This window comes from Rana temporaria, chromosome 13 (assembly GCF_905171775.1).
Source record: "Rana temporaria chromosome 13, aRanTem1.1, whole genome shotgun sequence".
In the NCBI taxonomy this organism is placed as follows: Eukaryota; Metazoa; Chordata; class Amphibia; order Anura; family Ranidae; genus Rana; species Rana temporaria.
In genome coordinates, this window is record NC_053501.1 from 55,921,873 (window position 1) to 55,938,786 (window position 16,914).

At 40.3% G+C, this 16,914-nt stretch overlaps 1 protein-coding gene across 11 annotated transcripts in view; it reads right to left on the minus strand.

The window, feature by feature from the left end:
* LOC120920819 (ryanodine receptor 3) overlaps positions 1 to 16,914 on the minus strand; it is a 692,572-nt gene that overhangs the window by 25,709 nt on the left and 649,949 nt on the right. For all 11 annotated transcript variants that reach the window (XM_040333156.1, XM_040333154.1, XM_040333152.1 and 8 more), the window contains 2 exons: positions 13,274 to 13,316; positions 2,391 to 2,518 (listed from right to left, as the gene is read on the minus strand). In XM_040333156.1, the coding sequence (XP_040189090.1) occupies positions 2,391 to 2,518; positions 13,274 to 13,316 (171 nt within the window). The remainder of the gene's footprint in view (positions 1 to 2,390; positions 2,519 to 13,273; positions 13,317 to 16,914) is intronic.

Genomic DNA, 16,914 nt, shown 5'->3' on the forward strand with positions numbered 1-16,914 from the left:
TTTCCGGTAAAAAAATAAATAAAACATGTAGGCATATAGCCCAGTGCTCCATTCATATAGAAAACAGGGGCTAATAATCAGTGATGTAATGTGTAAGCTTGGCCATATGCTGCTTGGCTATAATTTGAGCAGTGCACGAACCATCCATCATCACTCTGTTCAGTAAACAGTTGTTCAATTCACTTTTGTAGAAGAAGCCTGTCATAAAATGACCAGCTGAACAGCACCTGCATCCAATTAGATGCAGGTACTAATATTCATGTATTCTAACAGCTGGTAGCGCCGTCTGTCAGAATACAATAGCCTGGCAGGGGAGAGTCATCCATTCTTGCTGTTAGAGTGTATGGAGGAATCTGTTCATTTTCTTTGTTTGGCCTGCAGTCTGAATACAAGGATTTGAAATATGTATGGCCAGCTTAAGTTAAACCAAAATGATTTACTTTAACCGAAACAGCTGTGTATAAAGAATAACATTTGAAATGGGGGAACTATACTAAAGGGTGAGATTGCAATAGATGTGGAAAATATTGCACCATGGAAACGTGAGCATAGTGACAAGACACACGGTGGACCTCCTGCCTCATCAAGGTCTCTCCCAGGCAGAGATTTCCCAGCAGACAAGTTTTTCAAGGTGTGCTGTCTAAGCAAAAACTGAGTGCAGCTAATGAGAAAAATAAATCAAGTTCACTTTCATTTGAAATCAGAAGATGTTCTACACCACTACAAAGCTGGGCGAATCCACTGGTGCCCTTCTACAACACACCTACAGCCCAGGTTCACACTGGGTACGATTTGCTTCGATTTGAGATGCGATTTCACATGTGAAATCGCATCTCAAATCGGCGGCATTTGCCGGCAATTGATGGCAATGACACTGTCCTAATCGTTGCAACGCCGCATTTGCGGCGCTGCACCGATTTCAAAAAGTAGTTCCTGTACTACTTTTTGTGATTTCGGGCTGCGATTTACATTGACATCTGTGCAGAAACCTGCACAGATGTCTCTTACATCGCGGCCGAAATCGGGACTGCCAGCGGGAGTGAAATCGTGCGAGTTCAGCTGAACTCGCACGGCTTCACTCCCGCAGCCCAGTGTGAACCAGGGCACAGTCTGGATAAATCTGATCAGAAGTGGGCTTCATTGATGAGCTATGATCAAAAAATTATTCTTCCTAGGTAAAAATAAGCCAAATTACTGTAAATGTGATGGAGTTTCCCTGCACGTTTACGGATGCATTCCTTCAAATGCAATTTTGATAAATCCTAAAAATAACTAGCTCTTTAACCTTCAGACAGTGCAGTTGAGGAGGTGAACTCCAACCAGTCCAAAATTCAAACACAGACCAAATTATAGAACACTATCTGCTCCAGATAGTACGCCCACAGAGCTCTAATCACAACATCATCAAGGCAATTATTTGCAGAGAGAGAGAAGCAACTAAGGCCTGGTTCACACTAGTGCGATTTCAGATAAAAATTGAATTGTACAGAATTGCATGAAACTTGTAATCATATTGTTTGCAATGAAGGCCGATCACATCACGCAGCACAGAGTGATTTTAGAAAAGGGTCCTGTGCTATTGTAGTGTGATTTCAATGCGCTTCTGACCTCATAGAATATGAAAAGCAAATCCTATATGCAACCAAATCACACTACATAACCACTGAAAATCGTATCAAATTGCAGCTGCACTCGTGTGAACCTACTTTAGCCTAAGACAGCCAAAGTCTGCAGCAGAACTGTGGCAAAATCTCCAACCGGGCTGGAACAACTAACTATGGGGGTACCTCCAGAAACTGCATGTATATTTACAAATCAGACTGATGTTTCCGTAAGGCAAAGGGCGGTTACGCCAAATCTAGATTTCTTAAAAGAGTACTGTCTATAGCTTAGGTTTGTGGAATAAACACATACAATTCTAAGATAACTCATAATTTAAATGTTAGCGCTTAGGACCCTTTCTTCTATGTATTCCTAATTATGAATTACTCTTGGTCTGTATGAACATTCTGATCACTGCGGGGAGACAAAAAAATTAAAGACACTTTAACAGATGAAAAGTTCACTTATAAATGATATGGAGATTTCTTTCTAGAATGTCACCTCAAGGTCAGCATTATGCAAAGTGTTTAAATGTGCCTGATCCCAAGGCTAATGACTATATGGAAATGAGATGTACATAGTAAGTTGCATGGGCAATGACAGGAGCCGATATGTGTAAAGAGATCTGCTGACTTTCTCCACTGCACTGAACTTGAGCAATAAAGATTTGTGTGCCAAAGTAGGAACACTATTTATGTGCAATATTCTGCACTCAACATATTTATGGTATTTTGCTGATTACAGCTGGCATTTCTAAATATTACAAGAAAAAAATATTTTATACACACCATGATACAAGTGATCCCGCCTCTATTTTGGTCTTTTCTACAGGGCTAAAATCCAGAGCATTTTTATCCAATCCAAGGAGTTCGGCAATTCTATCTGCTCCATATAAGTCTCCATATTTATTGATGACCTAAGCAAAGAAAACAATTTCACAAACATTAAAGTGCACAATAAAGATACATTTTCTTATAAACTGGCATCAGAGACATTGTATTTAGAATTTTTATTAAAAACTTGGCAAGAAAGTGCAGCTGGCTACACTGTTGGCCATTGCTGTAAATAATGCACTGTTAGGGACTATGTTATGGGCAGCACATGGTGCATTCCCTTCCTTGTAATTCAAGAGCAAGAAAGTGGGAGACAGCAGACCCTCACCTTTACATACCGTATATACTCGAGTATAAGCCGACCCGAATATAAGCAGAGGCACCTAATTTTACCACAAAAAATTGGGAAAATGTATTGACTCAAGTATAAGCCTAGGGAGTCCATCTGCATGCCTCACTGTGCCCCACTTTGTCTCACTGTGTCCATGTGCATGCCTCACTGTGCCCATGCCTCACTGTGCCCATGCCTCATTGTGCCCATGCCTTACTGTGTCCATGCCTCACTATGCCCATGCCTCACTATGCCCATGCCTCACTGTGTCCATGACTAGACTGACGTTTAACATGGGAGTCTATGGAAGGTGTGCCCAGCTTTGAAAAATCGGGACAACAAACTTTGCACACTTGTAGAGGAAGAGTTTGGCTACATGTGTACCAAAATAGGACAACAAACTTTGCACACTTGTAGAGGAAGAGTTTGGCTACATGTGTACCAAGTTTGGGGTCCAGGGGACCTACGGCCAGCCGGTACCGGGTCCTCAAAGCCCGGGAGATCAGGCACAAAAAAAGGTGATTCGAGTATAAGCCGAGGGGGGCATTTTCAGCACAAGAACAAAGTGCTAAAAAACTCGGCTTATACGGTACTTACTCCCTGTTTATCTAGATGCTCACAGCTCTTCAATAGGTAAATTGATCTAATCTGAATATTTCAAAGCTAAACCTGGCCATAGATGGATCGGAATTCAGCCAATTCAGCAGGGACCGACAAAATGTTGATCCATCTACGGCAGTTCCTGTTTGAGAGGAGTCAATTTTAGTGATCAACTTCTCTCGAATTTGATCAGCTGATCAAGAAAAAAAAACTCATCTAGGACCAGCTTAAATTAAGTCAAAAGTATCAAATCCAGCACCTCAAAACTGTATGGAGAGATGTTAACTGCTTAGGCATCATTATTATTATTATTACAGGTACTTATATAGTGCTGTCAAGTTACACAGCACTTTACATATACAGTAAAACCTTGGTTTGAGAGTATCTTGGTTTGAGAGCGTTTTGAAAGACAAGCAAAATGTTTTAATACATTTTGCCTTAATATACAAGTGATGTCTTGATATAAGAGTAGCGTCATGTCACAACTGAGTATAAAAAAACAAGAGAGGAGACTATTATGCCCTGTACACAGATCGGATATCTGATCCGATGGATTTTTTTGTCAGATATCCGATGAAGCTGACTTTCATCAGTCTTGCCTGCACACCATCAGTCAAAAATCCAACTGTGTCCAACGCGGTGACGTAAAACACTACGACGTGCTGAGAAAAATGCTTTCGAGCATGCGTTGACTTGATTCTGAGCATGCGTGGATTTTTCTCCGATGGAGTTTCACACAGACGATCGTTTTTTCTATCAGTTTTTTATCCAAAGTAGAATTTTAAAACATGTGCTATTTTTTTTCACCCATGGAAAACAAACTGATGGGGCCCACACACGATCGGTTTGTCCGATGAAAACGTTCCGTTTTAATCAGACAAACTGATCACGTGTACAGGGCTTTAGTGTAGCAATATGGTTACATTTAACGGAGATACAACATTTAGCAACTTATTGCTACACTCAGAGGTGCCTCTCTTCTCTTTTATACCCTGTAAAAAAAATGCTTTGATATACAAGTGCTTTGGATTACAACTTTTTTTTATGGAACGATTTATGCTCGCAAACCAAGGTTTTACTGTACAGTATTGTATACATTCACATCAGTTCCTGCCCTCAAGGAGCTCACAATATGAGGTCCCTAACTTACATTTATACATACAAGGGCAAATTTAGACAGGATCCATCCAATTAACCTACCAGACACAGGGGGAACATGCAAACTCCAGGCAGGTAGTGCTGTGGTTGGGATTCGCTGCCTTCTGTGAGACATTATACACACTATGGCGTGTGTGGCACTTTTTCTGCATTAATTAATGGAACTCCATAACAGGTTTCGATTTCACATTGGGTATTTAAATAAGACACATACTTCTATGTCCATGTTAAGCTACTCTCATTGCTTACTGAAGTAATAGATTTGTTTATTGTTTACATCGATATGCAATGAACTCATAATACATTTATAAGAACACTGAAGGACAAAGAAAATGCTATGCATCTTCTAACAAGTATGTTGCTAAAAGTTGCCACGGGCGAAGAATATAAACCATGATCACACAATTATTTCTGAACATCTGTCCCATGTGGCACAGATCCACTTATTTGCTATCATTTCCTGTGTGCTAGAAGAAATATAGATTGTTTCTTTGCAATGACAAAAAAGACAAAACAATTAAAATGCAATACATCTCAGTCAACAGTGCAGAGTTGAAGCTCTAAGTGAGATAAAAGCTTATTAACGATGTTGCTATGCATTATTAGCTTAAAACACGCCACATGGAAAGACTCCAGGGATTTACTGAAGAGCTGTTAGAATAAAACTGACACTATGTTAGCGCAATATAATTTTGAAGTACTCTAGTAAAGAGGAGAATTAAATATTTTTTGCTAGTGCAGAACAAATGTTTTAATTGCTGACATTAATTTCATTTGCACAGAAAAGACCTTCATTTACACGCCTTAGCTTCACAGAACAAACAGTTCGTAAATGGATGTATATTATGAGGGGTTTATAAAACATATTCATCTTTACGCACAGTGTTAATATCTGTATTAAACTGTTCTCTCTGGACACAAAAACATATTCTAAGTTACTGGACTGAAATTAAATACTCAATAAAATGTATTTGAAATAATACAGGAAAATACTATTTTTTTTATAGAACTATGCATTTACCACATTTATTGCTATGATGTCTCTTGAAACTGCCATCCCTATAGTGTTGCATGCTGAGCTGTTCTTGTCATTGTTTAACTACTAAGCAATGATATCCACACATACAATTCTAATGAAGAAAAGACTTTGGGAAGATGAATGTCTAGGGACAGTTTAGACTGTATACATGGATTACTTGGCTGGATAGAAATAATTAGTTTAGAAAACTGCTTATATTACCGTATATTCTATTCAGTTTTCTTTTACTGTGGTATTATTTTTATGAGCAGGCAGATGCATTTATAATGGATGTGTAGTTATTTCACAAACAAGTATATTTAGAGTAGATCGGTTGAATTACATTATATCCCTTGTTAAACCAAATTTCAATTTAGCAGTGATTCCTTGAGCTGTTTTAGGCTGAATTCACCCCTTTGAGGTGTTTTAGTGCAGTGATCATCAACCCTGTCCTCAGGGACCACTAACAGGCCAGGTTTGCAAGATAGCTGATCACAGGTGATATCATTTGCTGCTCAGTGATTGTAGTATTCTAGTCTGCATCTCCCCAAGGTAATACATAAAACCTCGCCTGTTAGTGGGCCCTGAGAACAGGGCTGATAACCACTGCTTTAGTGCACCGTGTGCTGTCTTGCCAATAATAGTACAAATGCATAATTTTGTGCATTCAAGCATGTTGAGGGCCACTTCAAGTAAAGCCTTTTGACCTCTATGTGTTTAAAAATCTCATGTTTTTCCTAAAGCCTCGTACACACGATTAGATTTTCTGTGGACAAATTGTAGGACTTTTGTCCGAAGGGCATTGGCCAAGAAATTGTATTGCATACAAAATGGCAAAGAATTGTCGGCCAGCAAACACAAAACTACGGGTTTTTTCAGCTCTTTAGCTCCACCCTGTGCAACTTCTGCTAATGTTGTGGTATGGTTAGCATTGCTTCTGAGAATGTGTGTTTGTACTTTGGCGTTTTGTGTACACACGATCGAATAATCCGACAACACATAATTGTTGGCGGACAATATTAAAGCATGCTATCCCACATTTGTTGGCGAAAAATTCGACAACAATTGTCCGATGTAGCATACAAATGGTTGGATTATCCGACAACAGCCTCCCATCACACAATTCCCAATGGATAATCCGATCGTGTGTATGGGCCTTTACAGACTAGACAATGCCAATAAAGGAGCAAGTTGATGTGTGATCTTCTTCGGCTGTGGGTTTACTTAATACAGCATCTCAACCTGCAAGTACACTCTTCAGTGCTGAAGGGCATTACCTTGGGAGGTGCTTTCACATAAGAAATTAATGACATTACCCACTCCTATAAAAATCAAAGATGGCAGCATCAAAGTACATGATCCCAATCGCAAAAGTGAGTAGCAAGTAAGTGAAGTATCACCCAAGCTTTTGTCCTTCAGCACTGAAGTGTTTACTTGCAGGCTGGGATACTGTAGTAAGCAAACACACAGCCAGAAAAGGTTACACATTTGTGTTTTTATAGTGTTGGCACATTTTTTGCAATTATTTGGTATGTCACAACTCAACATTCTTTTCTTTTGGTAATATGATACCAATGTTTCTGTCTTGTTTCAGCAGCCACTAGTCTTAACCACTTGCCGTCGCTGCACCGCCGAAATACGTCCACAAGGTGGCTCTCCTAGGCGAGACCACGTAAATGGACGTCCTGCCTATTAGCCGCCACTAGGGGCGCACGCGCGCCGCCGGAGGCCCGCGCGCGCGCCCCCCGCTCGCCCCCGACTCCCGTGCGTGTGCCCGGCGGGCGCGATCGCCGCCGGGCACACGCGATCGCTCGGTACAGAGCGGGGAACGGGAGCTGTGTGTGTAAACACACAGCTCTCGTTCCTGTCAGCAGGGGAAATGCTGATTTTCTGTTCATACAATGTATGAACAGAAAATCAGTGTTTCCCCTAGTGAGGCCACCCCCCCCCCCCCACAGTAAGAACACACCCAGGCATACTTAACCCCTTCCCCGCCCCCTAGTGTTAACCCCTTCACTGCCAGTGGCATTTTTATAGTAATCTAATGCATTTTTATAGCACTGATCGCTATAAAAATGCCAATGGTCCCAAAAATGTGTCAAAAATGTCCGAAGTGTCCGCCATAATGTCGCAATACCGAAAAAAAAATCGCTGATCGCCGCCATTACTAGTAAAAAAAATATTAATAAAAATGCCATAAAAATACCCCCTATTTTGTAAACGCTATAACTTTTGCGCAAACCAATCAATAAACGCTTATTGCGATTTTTTTTTTAGAAAAATATGTAGAAGAATACGTATCGGCCTAAACTGAGGAAAAAAAATGTTTTTCTATATATTTTTGGGGGATATTTATTACAGCAAAAAGTAAAAAATATTCATTTTTTTCAAAATTGTCGTTCTATTTTTGTTTATAGCGCAAAAAATAAAAAACGCAGAGGTGATCAAATACCACCAAAAGAAAGCTCTATTTGTGGGAAAAAAAGGACGCCAATTTTGTTTGGGAGCCACGTCGCACGACCGCGCAATTGTCTGTTAAAGCGACGCAGTCCCGAATCGCAAAAAGTACTCTGGTCTTTGGGCAGCAATATGGTCCGGGGGGTAAGTGGTTAAGTTATATACTGTATATGGGGCAAGATTCACAGAAAAAGTACGCCGGAGTATCTGCTGATACTCCGGCGTACTTTCAAATTTGCCGCGTCGTATCTTTATTTGTAATTCACAAACAAAGATACGACGGCTTTTGGCTAAGATCCGACAGGCGTACGGCTTTGTACGCCTTCGGATCTTAGGATGCAATACTTCGGCGACCACTGGATGGAGTTTGCGTCGTTTTCCGCAAATGCAAATGAGCTGTTTACGGCGATCCACAAAGGTAGGCGCGTTCGCCGCATTCTCTTACGTCGACGCTAGTCGGTTTTTCCCGTCGCAAACTTAAGCCTGCTATTTCATGGCTTAGATTTAGACCAGCCATGTTAAAGTATGGCCGTCGTTCCCGCGTCGAATTTCAAATTATTTTTTTTTTGCTTAAGACGTCCGGGAATATGAAAAGACGTAACGCACGTCGCCGTTCAAAAAACACGTTGGGGCGCCGTAATTTCGCGCAAAGCACGGCGTGAAATTTTATAACGGAGCATGCGCAGAAAGTTCGGTGCGGGAACGCGCCTAATTTAAATGGTACACGCCCCATTTTAATTAGGTGGGCTTGCGCCGGACGGCTTTACGCTACGCCGCCGCAAGTTTACACGCAAGTGCTTTGTGAATCAAGCACTTACGACGAAAACTTGCGGCGGAGTAACGTAAAGGGGATACGTTACGCCGCCGTAATTGTTTGTGAATCTGGCCCACAGTTTTTAAGACTACAATAGTCAAGTCTCTTCCCTATCAGGAAAATCCTGCCCTGATCTAATAATGGGACTTTAACTGACATTCATATAATTTTCATCCTCCTTCATCCTTTCACAGTTTGTAACATTGCGGTATGGTTGCAGACAACATTTCAGTGCATTAAAATTACCAGTGCTCAGCTGGGACTTAACATCCTTCCACAAGTCTTAATATCCATGGAAACTTAGCTGGTGGATATTATTCTATGATTAAAATGTGGATTTGTACAGACAGCTGAAACCACAATGCATGGCTTTTCTCAGTAAAGTACTGAGCAGGTTATGTGGCTTTCAGATTGATTATTGACAGCAGAGCACCTTAAAAATATGTGAACATTTTATCTCTGCAATTTAGTTCAGTCATAGTTTTCTACTACATTTGCTAATTATTTTTTTCTGTCACATCTTGTCATATTTTCAGTTCAAGACTTTTAAAAATGACTAAATAAACAATATGATTATTGTACACAACTATGGATCAACTGATACAATCACATACTGATTGCAAATCCAAAACATTTTTTAAACACAGCAGAAACATTACAGCTTGACCAGATGACGATTTTTTTGCCTTAATTTATACTTGTTTAACTACTTGCTGCCCAGCTGCTTTATACAAATAGACAGAATGCTGCTTCCTGAAGGCAAGAGGTCATTTAAAAACAGGCTCCATTTGTGGTACTAATGTGCACCCTCTAATACATCCATGAGCATGCTCTTTGATCACAGTGAAGTCAAAATTACAAACAAAGGCTGTGAGAGGAAACAGAGTATTTCCAAGCTGTGATTTCAGCAGTGTTTTCATGAAACAGAAGTTCACCGACATCTGTGTTGGAATAAACTCACAACACACTACAGTCTGTGTGATGAAAACAGTGGTAAACACCTGTTTGAAGAAGCAACACTCAGAATTGTGCATCCGTCACAAAAAGAAGGGGTAGGTACTCTTACCAGAAGATGTGGACCCACACACCAGTGGCGGTAAGTCACATGAGCATGAAAGGGAAACAGGATCACGAACCACGGTATCCAGAAATCTGATTTGTACTCACAGAACTCTCATCCGTCAGATGGAAGGAAATGGGATCATATAAAAGAGAAAGGCTGTACATGCATCACTGGGGATCCTCTGCGGGAGATCATCAGGTGATGATCTCTCACAGAGGATCCCTAGTGATGCGTGTAGGCCCAGTGAAGTGGCAGGCAAAAGTAATGGGATGTTACATCAGCCACAAAGAATTAGGGTCCACAATAGTGTCCCAGAGACACTTTCTTGGTGTCAACCCCCTACTACAGCAGTGCCTGTCATCTCCTATTTGCAGTCCAACCAGAATTTCATGTGGAAACAGAAATTTATGGAAAAATCTAACTTGTTTGCCCAACAATTCATTGTCAGTAATCCAATTCCTTTAATGTCCCTTGAAATGGGCATTTTGGATTTTTGGCCTATCTATGCAACTAGGCTGCAAACAAGTTTCACACATGATATCTCTATGAAAAAAAAAAACATTTTCTTTCTTTATTTTCCAAAAACTTGTGGCAAAAATTGGAATATTGAAAAAATTCACTATGCCTTTTAAAAATGCTTTTGGGTGTTTTTTCAAAATGTGGTAATTTTGTGGGTCTTTCTACTATCCTGGTGCTCCATAGCCTCCAGAAATTGTAAAAGGTAGTTAAAAAATTAGATGCATAATTTTTGAAACTTGAAAACCTAAAGGTGCTCCTTGGATTGTTGGCCTCTCCGTGTGGCTAGGCTGTGAAAAAGTGCTGCACAAGTGGTATCGCCATACTCGGAAGGAGAAGCAGGATGTGTTTTGAGGTATAACTCTAAGTAAACTCATGCTCTGTGTTAGACATATCCTATTAATTAATTGACATCTTTGTGTTAAAAAAAAAATGTCATTCCTTATTTTCCCCAAAACTTGTGGCAAGACAAACAAAAACAAAATGAGATAATTGTGTGGGTGTTTCTAATGTCCTGGTGCTCCAGGGCCTCCAAAAATGTGATAGGTAGTCAGAAAATTAGATGCGTAATGCCGTGTACACACAATCTGACTTTTCTTGTCAGAATTTCCGATGTGAGCTTTTGGACGGAAATTCCAACCTTGTGTATGCTCCATCGGACTTTTGCTGTCGGAATTTCCGCAAACAAAAGTTTGAGAGTGTAACAGCAGTGGTGAAGGGAGTGAACCACAACTGTGGTTAGCAAGGATTTCAATGCGCTTTTCTATGTGACAACTCAGTATTGGGCCCCAGGCGTCACTCCTTGCAACAGGAGTTTGGAGGATCTATACATCATCTCTCTGTCACATGAAGAAAGGCGATGAGCTGCTAGGAATGGACGCATTACAACATGCGACCAGAGCTTGGTGTTTAAAATGATATTATGTAGTAAAAGATTGCAATGCACAATTGTACGTTAGTGATTATGAGTATAACATAGCGTCGTGCATTAGGCGACTAAGGGAGAAGGTATAGAATACGTCAACCCTTAGCATAGAAGGTTTAGGCGAACATGTTCCGCAACTTAGGGCATAGGCCCATTTACAAGTAGCACTTATGTCAGCACGTAGTAAATAAGCGTTGTTGAGACAACTACTAGTTGCATAAGAGTAGCAATTAAGGCTTAGGTACTTTGAGAGTACAGGTAGTAAATAGGTTTTATAGTGAGGCAATATAGCTCAGGTAGTTATAGTTGCATATATGAGATAAATATTGCTCTAGTAATTTGAGAGTAGCTGACCCTTTAGGGTACTCCTTAGCAAACAGTCCTTAGCACAGCAGTATCTCCCAAATAGTATGTTGATATCCACATGGCAGATTTAGTAACACAAATATATTAGATGGAACGCAGCACGGCATCGGGCGATGACGTCATCGCGCGTGCGTCGTATGCGTTCCAGCATGGAACACATTACGGCGCTGAAAGCGACTGTCATTAGGAAAGAACAGGCACGCAGAGCGTTTGTTATAACAAGGAACAGCCGGAGAAAAAGCGGCTGTTACAGAGAGCAGGTTCTCTATTTTTGTTCCATTCACATTCCAAAAGTGCCTATCCGGCACTCTAAATGTTTACTTTTTTCCACATTTTCAAAACTTTTGGCATAAAAAGAAATATTCAAAAAACTCACTATGCCTCCTAAATACTTGGGGTGGTTGTTTTCCAAAAAACTTGGTCAATTTTGGATGTTTCTACTGCCCCAGTACTCCAAAGCCCCCAAAAATATACAATAATAGGTAGAGTCAAGAAATTAGATGTGTTACGTGTGCCCTTTGAAAGCCCTTTGGTCCTATGTATACAGTTGGGTTGTAAAAAAAAAAGTCTCACACATGTGGTATCCTCATACAGGATGAGTAGAAGGATGTTTTGGGGTGCAATTGTAAGTATGCCTATACAATATGTTTGCACATTCTATTTGGTATTTTTTTAACAAAGAAATGTAGCAGAATACATTTTGGTCTAAATGTATAAAAAAATAAAAAAATATTTGCTAAGCTTTATAAATAGAAAATGAAGACAACACTTTTTTTTATGTTCAGTCTTTATTCCTTTATATAGTAAAATGTAAACCCAAGAGTGATTAAATACCTTCAAAGGTAAGCTCTGCCTGTCAAAAGGCAAAAAAAAAAAAAAAAAAAAACAACAGAGAACAGCACTGCATGTCCCAGTAATTGTCAATCAATGCACCACAGTGCTGAAAATGGCTGGACAGTAAAGGGATTTAAAATGCTGGTCTTCAAAGTGTTTAACAAACACAGATGTATTTCCAAATGACACTATAGGACTTTGTAAGCACCATAAGAGCTTTAGTATATAGACCATTCAAATATCAATTCTTGTCACAGAATGGTAAGCTGCACCGATGCTGCCCTCTTCAGACAGGGATATCTTAAAAACTCAAAAAACAAAAGGGTGCAAAGGCCTAGTGCAGTAACAGTGCATACCCACAATGGCCAGAGGCTAAGACAGCAATATAGACCAGACCCAAGTGGCAAGGTAGTCCTAAATAAGGATGAGCATCACCAAAACCCTGGCATCACAAGACTCGCCAGCTAAAGTGTTTCTAGGGATGTACCCTCTTCTTTAGAGAATCAAGTTGCTCTGAAGAAGAGGGTCTTGTCCCTTGAAATGCAATTTTTTCTGTGTGCGTCTGTCTTTAAAATGGTTAAAAACAAAAATGAGTTGAAGTTGTTTTGTACCTAATGTATTAAATCTTTTTTAGATGTAATGTCAATTGTGTTCCATGTACTATATTAAACATTTAATTCCCACTGAACTATATAAACAAATAATGCATTGTATGACATTTACAGTAACTATACACACAGGAAACAAAGGGCTTACCTTCCTCTTAACAAACTTATCCCAGTAGTTATTAGGGAAAGACCTAAAAACAGAATAAAAAAGTCACATTTACATCAACATTAACACCATAACAAATATTAAAAAGCTTCACGTGATCTGCATTTAAATGACAAAAACAGAGGAATTGCTACAGTTAATGAGGAACTGAATTAGGATTAGAGTGTTTTATTCCTGAAAATATACATTTTTAGTAATTCACAATAAATAGGCTACATTCTCCTAAACTAATAGCTTGCAGTATTTTCTAATATTCTATGACTCAAATGTTATCTTGATCATCACAAAAGGTTGGAGAGATAACAGGGTGTATGGTCTTGGTATGGAGGAGTGAAGCAGTGCCATAGCTGAGCTTCCAGGCCATCTAACGTATACTGCTACCTCCCAGGCCATCTACCTTATAGAAACTGTGCAGTCACCTACCATCCCCAGTTCATCTCCACTAGGGGATCACTAACTAGAGGAGACCTGAAAATCTGCCACAGCACTTCTCCACCGCAAACATAGACTGTTTTCTTAAGAAACTACAGCTGGCATCCTCTTCACCTGAAGCTGGCAAGATGGCATCAACACTGAGTCCCACTGAGCCATGCAAGCACCCCAATGTTTCAGCACAACAACCAGTGCTCCCACAGACAAGTGAGCCTGCTGATGACCTGCTAACAGACTCTGCAGAAGACAGTGGGTGCAATACCGCCCCTAGAGATCCAGCTGTAACAACCGACAATAACAAATCGCAGAGACCTGATACAAGGGCCCCTACCTCAGTTCTTTGAGATTTGATGTGTTTGTGCTAACTTTAACTGTAGTTCTTTTAGTCCTCAGGCTCTTGGGGGGGGGGGGGGGCACGCTTTTAAAGACACACAATACACCGGTCTATGTACGCTGATGGCCTAGACAAGACGCTTTATGTAGAATGTCAGTTCCTGGCATTGTCTAAGTCTAATAAGCTGGAACTCTGGGAGGGAAAAGCCCACAAAGAATGTTTAACCAAAAGTTAACATTCTAGTATGTTCCTACAAAACTCTTGAAATCAAGGAAAGGAAGTCAATTTATATGTTTCATTATTTTCATAAGACATAACAGTTTTTACTTTTGGGACACATTTATAAAAGGTTAAATCACTTTTTAAAGTATACTATGTCAAAAAACTCAATCATGATAAGAAAAATATTACTATGTCTATATTTTACTGTAATACTTATAATAAGAAGTAAGTGTGTTTTGTAATCTATATATTTTCAGAAGAAAGATGAAAAATGGTGCACAGTATACATCTTTTAATGAGTAATAATTCATGCATTAACATGGATCGCTGGGTAAAGTCGCACACCTTCAGCCAATGTTACATGAGTAGGATAATAGTACACTGATGATTCATATTTAAAATAATATTAAACACCACAGGGAATATAACTACACACCCTATACATACAATGCCATATTTAAATAAACCCAGGAATAAACATATTATATGCCATCTAAGATGGAATTGAGTAAAATTCTAATTTTTCAGAAGACCTAATATAAGGATTCCTAGTCCTAGAGCACCATCTGGTGGAAGAGTGAAACTACTGACTGTGCAAACAAACAGTTTATCAGTAATATTACTCCCCAATCAGATGTGAGTAAATATTCTAATCTATGCCCTCTAGGCTGTTTCCTAGATAAGAGGATTTTTGCGAGAAAAAGGAAAATCCAGTGAGAAAAGGGATCAAGGACACCATCTTTGATCATCATCCAGGGTTCCATCTTTATCTTCATCACAATCTTTATCATCATCTTGATCATCTTTTGCGATCCTCATCATCAGAACGCTGTCTCTGTCTCAGGCCCCGTACACACGGCCGAGGAACTCGACATGCCAAACACATCGAGTTCCTCGGCGTGTTCAGTCCTGGATCCGCCGAGGAGCTTGGCGGGCCGAGTTCTCCCATAGAACAACGAGGAAATAGAGAACATGTTCTCTCTTTCCTCGCCGAGGTCCTCGTCGGCTTCCTCGGCCGAAAGTGTACACACGGCCGGGTTTCTCGGCAGAATTCAGCCAGAAACTCGGTCGGAAGCTGAATTCTGCCGAGGAAACTGGTCGTGTGTACGGGGCCTGAGACATTCAATTGATTTCCTGTAAGGTCCTACTGGGGTGTGCCACTTTTTTCGACACCAATAACTTGCTGGGTATTGGGGGGGGGGGGTGCGAATTCTGTACTTATAATATTTCACTGCGGCTATTTGGTAGGCATGGTCCTAATAGTGTACATGTTTTACCAGTTAATCTCCTTGTAATTGTAATTACCCTGCTGGGTATAGACTGCTTTATAACCAATGTAAAGGTATTTAGCCTGGTGGGCGGGGTGGATATACATCCATTATACATACTCAGTTACCTGCATGAGCCAAATTATACAGTATACAGGATTATCGCCCAGGGGCTTAATTTACTAGAAGCAAAATCCTGGCTTATTCCTGGCAAAGAAGTTAGCAGATGAGGTGACTGCAATGTAAAGGCCCTGGTACAAAATTTCTGCTTTAAGGTTCATGCTTGCATGAGCCTTTGCTTCTGCTACCTTATTGCCATTACTTGGTATCACATTTTTTTATGCTCTTCTTTCCCACTTTCCAATTGTAATCATTGACATTTAAACAAACACCGGAATAATTGCAATATGGATCTCTTGTATTTTCCTGACTTTCTGAAAACTCTTGTCTGTCTGTTTTTCTTTACTATTGAGAAGGACCACTAAATGCTATACAAAAACTCAGTGCTGGACCCCTTCACCAAACCATATATCCTGTTGAGTTGGCCAGCAACCTTGGTAAACTAAACATACTAAATTGGTGAAGCAATGTTGACAAAAATTAGACGCATAATATACTCCCGCAGTTCTAGGTTGGTCGTTTCAAATGAGATACTAATTTCACTTCTTTATTTTCATGCTCCTGTTTCTTCTGTCATGTAATATGGATATAATGTGTTATTCTTCCCATTTCAATTCACTGCCCTACCTTTCCCAACAGTTACTGTTTAACCACTTTAGTCTCAGAAAGGTTTTGACCCCCTTCATGACCAGGCCATTTTCTGCGATACGGCACTGCACTAGTTTAACTGACAATTGCGCGGTTGTGCAATGCTGTACCCAAATACAATTTATTTCCTTTTTCCCCACAAATAGAGTTTTATTTTAGTAGTATATGATCACCCCTGCGGTTTTTTTTTTGCGCTATAAGCAAAAAAAGACCGACAATTTTGAAAACAAAAAACAATGGGCTAGATTCAGGTACAGCGGCGTACCTTTTGGCTGGCGTAGCGCATCTCATATGCGCTACGCCGACGTAAATCAGGGAGCCCAGAACAGTATTCTGAAAGATCCCGCTCCGTACGTTGCGCTGGCGTAGTGTAATTAGGCCGGCGTAAGCCTGCCTAATTCAAAATAGGCAGGTAGGGGGCGTGCCTCATTTAAATTAGCCGTGACCCCATGTAAATTAATAGCCGTTCTTACGGCGCATGCGCGCGTATGCTCAGAATCACGTCGCAAATACTCCCTAAGAAACGTCAGCTCAATGCTTTCGACGTGAACGTAACCTACGCACAGCCCCATTCACGTACCACTTACGTAAACAACGTA